Below are 7,000 nucleotides of genomic sequence, written 5' to 3' on the forward strand. Positions count from 1 at the left end.
GTTCTATGACTGATTTGTGATTGTTTAATATATGTATGCAGATAATAAAAATATATTAGATATAACACAGTATGCAGTATTTTCAAAGCAAATCATTATTTTTCTTAATATGACGTGAGTATGAGATGGATTTATTCACAAAAATGAGGACAGCCGTTAAAATATAAATAGTATTATCAACTGATTTAAAAAATACATTTTTATATGGTTTAGTGTATTTAGGGAGGTACTCAGTAGGCTATTTATTTTATTTTTTAAAATGCATTCCCTGCCATACACTTATATATGATGTTGTGAAAACAATATTTGCTATAAATAGTCATAAGACTGTCATGTCTCATTTCAAGTAATCTAAATAAAAAATGTTATGTTGTGATTTGAATATAGAGCATTATATGGATACTGTGTATTAATTAGCTAAACTGCAATATATATAAATATTACTATGGGCCTGTTTTTGTACATTCTAATGCATGCATGAATTGAGGTGTTCTAAATAAATTAGTCAGTCGTGCTAACAGGCAAGCTGCAGTTCACCTATTTAAATGGTGCTGTTGCTGTTTACAACACTGTCAGACCACACTGCAGTGGAGGAACAAGCACCTGATGGATGAACACATTCATTCCGATGAATACTGATGAGGAAGACTGCTAGGCCACTCTTCTTCTTCCCAGTAGTTGCCACCTTGACTGCCCGTTCCAAAAAACCGCTGTCACAGTTTCAGGTTTCCACCATGCTGTGCTGTATCGCTTGTCTCCAACAGAGGTCATAATGCCTGTAATCACTGTAATAAAGGACAAGGCTGTGTCCTGTTTTGCATGAAGACAAGTCCAAACCCGCACACACAGAGACACAACAGTGTAGACAGATGAGTGCGCAAACACAGTGGAAAAGGAAAAAGTGTCAAACTCGCCTGCTATAGTTAGGCACACACACTTGCACAGTGTTGGTGTCTGTATGGAGGAGAGATTGCTCCTCATAAAGCGACAATCACCGCCACCAACAGCTTTATTATTCCTGATGAATGTAATTGTAATAATAAGGGATGAGTGTATTTGAGAGGCGCTAAGTGGTGGAAATTAGGGAGCCGGGTACGCCTCCCGCTCGCTCACCAGAGCGCGCACTGCTGCCTGACGAGCGCGCGCACTTATCGGCGCTCGCATACATTCACGGATGTGTCCGCGTTTGATAGCTGGACTGACGAAATAACCAGCTGCAAGTGGAGAGCACTGGCCATTTTATACTCTCTCTCCCCTCCTCTCTCTTTCTCTCTCTCCCCCTCTCTCTCTCTATCTCTCGTGCACAGTTGTTATGAAAGTGTGTGCAAGTTTGGATCACACAGGATCTGTGTGCCACAGTCAACCTGACCTTAAAACATTTTAAATAAATATTCCGACAGCACAAATGATTGAGTTAAACAGCGAACTAATCTTGCAAGCTTCTCTTTATTTCCCTGACAGACAATTTATGTCCTGGTGCTGCACAAAATATCCATTATTAAAGAAATCAATTAAGGCGTAATTTGGGGTTTTAATTGTGAGTTTTCTATTTTAAATTCTGATGCGCACCACCTGTGTATTGAATTTCCCTAAAACAAATGAAAAAATGCTGTGCAACTGTGGGTCAATGTATTAGTATTTGTAACAATTACATTATTATCCCATTTCGTTTTCTGATTGTGTTATGTCAAATATATTTAAATTTCCACAATAAACTAAACGATTCTCGTTCCAGAGGCCACTTTTTGCAGTGTGCTGGAGTCTTGGTTTTGTTCTGAAGCTCCATTTCTGTGAGGCAGAAAGGGGGCGGGGATGGGATATTCAGATGAGCCGGAGTGACAGCTCCAGTTTCCCCCAATGCTCTGTGTGTCTGAAACTCCACTGGCTCCTTCTCTCCTAACTCCTCACTTCATAGTGCTGCGTACTAAAAACATCGGACGCTAGGGGATCAAGACGCATGCCACATTGCCTCTATGCGGGCACTTTAACAGATCTTTCGGGGTTTTTTTCCCAGTAAGGGGGCTGTGGAGGGAGGACTTTTTTTATTTTCATTGTCTGATGACTGTTTGCACGGCTGATTATTGAGTTGATTGTTTATTATTTTTGGCGTTTTGTTGCTCGCCGCCCTGCGCGTTTTTTCCTCTCTTTTTTTTGGAAACGGCGACCTATCCCGCGCTCACCAATGTCCTATCCTCAGGGTTACCTCTACCAGCCCCCGGGCTCTCTGGCTCTTTATTCGTGTCCGGCTTACGGGGCCTCGGCTCTGGCTGCCCCGCGGAATGAAGACTTGGCGAGGTCGTCATCTGGCTCAGCCTTCAGTCCCTACCCTGGATCGGCTGCTTTCTCCGCCTCGGCTAGTGCAGGCTTCTCCAGTCCACTGTCATACTCCACGGATCCAACCACGGGATTCCCATCATACATGGTAAAATATCTCATATATCCACATATGATTGTGTATAATAAGGCTGGACAGCAGGTGAATGTGTCGACGAGTTTATGGTTCTGAGTGCGTAAAATGTTTAGCTGTCTCCACTGACTTACAGCGCGATCAAATCGTTTCAGGTTTACAATGTTTTTGTTATGAATCACTCATCTGTAAGTGCTTGCTTGGAACTTTCTTTTTGCTATGCTATATGTTCATATCTAGTGGCCTACTTGTCGGCTTCTTGCTATAAAATCCTTGACCTCTTTGGCTTAAATGGGATTTTTAGGCATGAGCTGCAAATTGTAATGTCTTGACCAACGCTTAACACTCACCGCGCAGCTAATTATGTAAAACAGAACACCAACTAGGATTTTTATTTGAGCCTTTTAGCCTCTGAGCAGTTAATTTGTGCACCATAGAAAATTAATAAAACCCAAGCTACTGCTCTCTTCTTCTTCTTCGGGAGAAATTAAAATCACCAGGGGATGAAGTCGCTGACTTTATTCTGAGTTGAATAAAAATTTTAACATGAAAAGCATGACTTGCAATGCTAATGTCACAGGCCACTTCAAGCGTTTTAGGAAAGGTGCATATCAAGTGAGTTGCTAATGGGATTTGTAATGCTGCACAGAGTAGATATGTTAACACATTGGGGCTGCCACAACAAAACAAAAAGCAGCAACTGAGGGAAAATGAGGACGTTAATGGCTGATTACAGAAAATAGAAATTCCATTGTTATTATTTTTTATGACTTTATTAACCGGAGCCCTGTTATTAGTTAATCCGATAATTATCTTAACCATTAGTTAACCATTAGTTCGTGCTTTCCTGCGGCCTGCTTTTCTCGCACGGTGTGTTTGCAACATTTGCTTGCATTTAGAGTGATTTATTAAAAAGTTAATGAGGAGAGTTGACAGGTGATCAAAGCACAAAATGAAATATTTATCTTTTGTTTATTTTTTAAAAACACACTGCACATTATTAATCAAGCCCAGATGATTTAGAGAAGTGAGATATTCCAGTGCTTTTTTCAGCACTCTGCAGCCTTTCTCCACCTGTTCCGACAGGTTTCCAAAAACAAATGACACACACTGTAGCAGAAGAAAATAGTTCCACTAGTTTTTTTTTTACTGTAGTTGTAATATATGTTTGTGTTGTTTAAAGTGCATTTAAACTATTGTAAATTAGTCACAAGGAACGTTATTTTCTTTTAAAAAAAAATACAATTTAAAACTTAAAAACACATCGCAGACTGACTTTATTAACTTTCCCCCAGAGCTCTCCATATGACGCGCACACGTCGGGTATGGCAGGGGCATTAAGTTACCACCCATACGGGAGTCCAGGCTACCCCTACCAACTCAACGACCCGGCTTACCGCAAAAACGCCACCAGGGACGCCACGGCCACCCTGAAGGCCTGGCTGCAGGAGCACAGGAAGAACCCGTACCCGACGAAAGGGGAGAAGATCATGCTGGCCATCATCACTAAAATGACCCTGACGCAGGTCTCCACATGGTTCGCCAACGCCAGGAGGAGGCTCAAGAAGGAGAACAAGATGACCTGGGCGCCCAGGAATAAGAGCGAGGACGAGGACGAGGAGGACGGGGACGGGGAGAGGAAGGAAGTGGAGCGCTCTGAGAAAACCCTGGATAACAGCGAGGCTTCAGCGGAGGATGAAGGTGGGGTATAATCATGCGACCGAGCCAATGATCCATTTAACAATCCGGGGTAGGATGGGGGGTCAGAGGGAGGGGAGGGGGGCTGTCTCTTTTATTTACTGCTCAAGTTATTTAGTGTAATAATAAACATAAAAAATATCAAGGATTTCAAATTATTAAATAATGAAAGAAATAAAATGCTTTATATTTTTACAATTGAGCTGGCTTCATGTGTTGTTTTACCGTAATAATGTATCTCATTTATTGATGAAAACGAGCTTCTAAGACTTAATGACTTGTTAAGGCGAATGCTTTATTTTCTTTAACATGATTAATGACATGACACTGACAACGCAGCAGCCCTTAATGTCAACGTTGTTGTCATAACGACGTTTTATTTAATTATGTAAAAAACATATATCTATTATTGTAATTATATATTTCTAAAAGGGTTTTAATTGTAGCCTACTATTTAAACAGATGTAAATAATTAATAGATCCCTTATTAAAGCTTGATTGCTTGTAAAACATTAGTGATTGATTTGAATACACATGAACTACTTTGACTTCTAATAAACTTTCAGATGTATTTATTTATTTATTAGGCCTAGAATTAAGATTTGTTTGTTTTTATTTTAGATTATGGCTGCTTGGTAATATTTAATAGAAAATATGTGTCACTTTTTTTCTTTTTTTTCCCCTTTTCTTTCATTCTTTCATTATGTTTTCCTGAAACTACCTTTAATAATTATTATTTTTACAACTTTCCAGGTATCAGCTTGCACGTGGACACTCTGACGGACCACTCGTGCTCGGCAGAGTCAGACGGGGAGAAGGTCAGCTGTGGCGTGGGGGAGCTGGGCTCTGACCAGGCCGGCGACAAATGCGACGAGGACGGCGACGACCAGAACCACGACCCGCGGGCTCAGCTCTCGCCCAAATCCGTCACGTCGTCGCCTCTCCCGGGAGTAGAATCTCCGCTCCTCGGCCACCACCACCACCATCACCACCACAGCCACCTCCATCACCTGCACCACCTCCACAGCCAGCGCGAGGATTTGGCCCGGAGCCTCGTCAATAATACCAATAAAGCGTCTCCATGCCTTGATAGCAGACCTTCTTCCGGTGCGCCTCAGAACCCTAAACCCAAATTGTGGTCGCTGGCGGAAATTGCTACCTCGGACCAAAAGCAGCAACATCAGCAACTGGGGCAGCCGAACTGCCCCTCCTCCAGCGGTGGCCTCCTTACCCCCCCTACGTCTTCCACCACCTCCCCGGCTGCCAGCTCCCCCTCCCTCTACCCGGCCCCCTCCATCCTTGGAAGACCTATTTATTACACTTCTCCCTTTTATAGCAATTACACAAACTATGGCAACTTCAGCCCCCTGCAGGGCCAAGGGATCCTGCGGTACACTAACTCATCCGGAGTGAGTCTGGCTGCAGCCGCCGCCGCCGCCGCCGCCGCTGCTGCAGCAAACGAGGGTCTGAGCTCCTCTCACCAGGCTCTGGAGGCGAGCACAAACCCCAAGCACAGGCCGGACTCTCCGCTCGTTAAAAATAACCCGAACCAGATTGCTGTTGTCGAGCAACAACAGCAACAACAGCTTTTCAGAGCCGCAAATTTAGAAGCAAAGAAAGGTACGTAATGCGGTTAGAGAAGATGAGATTAAATCCGGGGTTGGAATCTGGAGATTGTATTTTTCTTAAAAAACGCAGAAGGAAGGGGAGTCAAATGAGTGTTTGCAATGCAAATCAACTGGTTTTATTTGTGTCACTTTCATGTGTCATAGTAGTCAAACCCTGAAGCCTTTTTTTTTTTTTTCAAGAAAGCATGCATGAGACACAAGTGGCAGATAATCACTTGTTTTAACATGATTTTAGGACTGAGTATGATATTTTGCAGCACCGTCAAAGCAAATGAACGTGTACTATGGCCTATAATTCGTTTTCAGTGCAGTGCATTTTCTGAAATAATCAATTTATAATTATTCATCATCATTTTTTAACAATATTTGGTCTGTCAGTGCATCATTAAATATTGCATTACGGAGCAGTGCATACACTGCAAACTAATGTGCACCTGCACATTTAAATAAGCCCATGAATGACAGGCCTCAAATCAGCCTGCACACACGTACGCGCGTGCGCACACACAAACACACGCACACACGCACACACACACACACACACACACACACACACACACACACACAGTGGCAGCCATATAGGCAAAGAAATGATGCCATAGCTTTGAGCAGGAATACTATTTTTTAATGTTTCCTCTGATGTGTTTATATATGTGTGTGTGTGTGTGTGTGTTTGTGTGTGTGTGCGGGCGCGCGCGCACAGTGGGTCCCAAACCTTATCTTTGAGCTTATAGGATAATTCTAATTACACAGGGTCAGCCAAAAGCAAACACATCAGTTAGTTTGCTCATCGTGCAACTTCAGATGTCACTTCTAGGTTATTGTGGCGGTTACATTCAAAGCTTTGCCTACATGCCGCTGGAGAGTCTATAGATGTTTTTTTTTCTCTTCCTCCACTGGCAATTAGTCAGTGGGGATTTTAATAAGCACTTGCAGTGTGGAGCTGTTTTGAGAACTCTGTTTCCTGAGGTTGTGGAGGGAGTCGATCACTTGATCGTGTGGGATTTTTATTTCCATGGTCTGCAGGTAGGTGTCACAATTGCTTTGACTATAAAGCGAGTAAGGACACCACCTTTTGGCCCCACGTTTTAACCCCCATAACCTTTTAACTCCAAACCAGATCTAGTGCCACCATATAGTCGGAATAAAAAAGCTGCTACCTACCGCTTCCACACAGGCTGAGGCACTCTCCGCATTATTATTGTATTATTTTTCATGCATTGTGGGTTATAATTTCATATGCTGGTTTGAAAAAAAAAAAAAAGAT

At 42.6% G+C, this 7,000-nt stretch overlaps 1 protein-coding gene across 1 annotated transcript; it reads left to right on the plus strand.

The window, feature by feature from the left end:
• The first annotated feature begins 1,935 nt into the window (after positions 1-1,935).
• Positions 1,936-6,258, plus strand: irx2a (iroquois homeobox 2a). Its single transcript, XM_059339685.1, has 3 exons — positions 1,936-2,422; positions 3,703-4,108; positions 4,859-6,258. Exons 1-3 carry the CDS (start codon positions 2,183-2,185, stop codon positions 5,731-5,733), a joined length of 1,521 nt encoding a protein of 506 aa, XP_059195668.1. The 5' UTR covers positions 1,936-2,182; the 3' UTR covers positions 5,734-6,258.
• Positions 6,259-7,000: the final 742 nt, after the last annotated feature.

The sequence above is a fragment of the Centropristis striata genome, chromosome 8 (assembly GCF_030273125.1).
Source record: "Centropristis striata isolate RG_2023a ecotype Rhode Island chromosome 8, C.striata_1.0, whole genome shotgun sequence".
NCBI classification, from domain to species: domain Eukaryota; kingdom Metazoa; phylum Chordata; class Actinopteri; order Perciformes; family Serranidae; genus Centropristis; species Centropristis striata.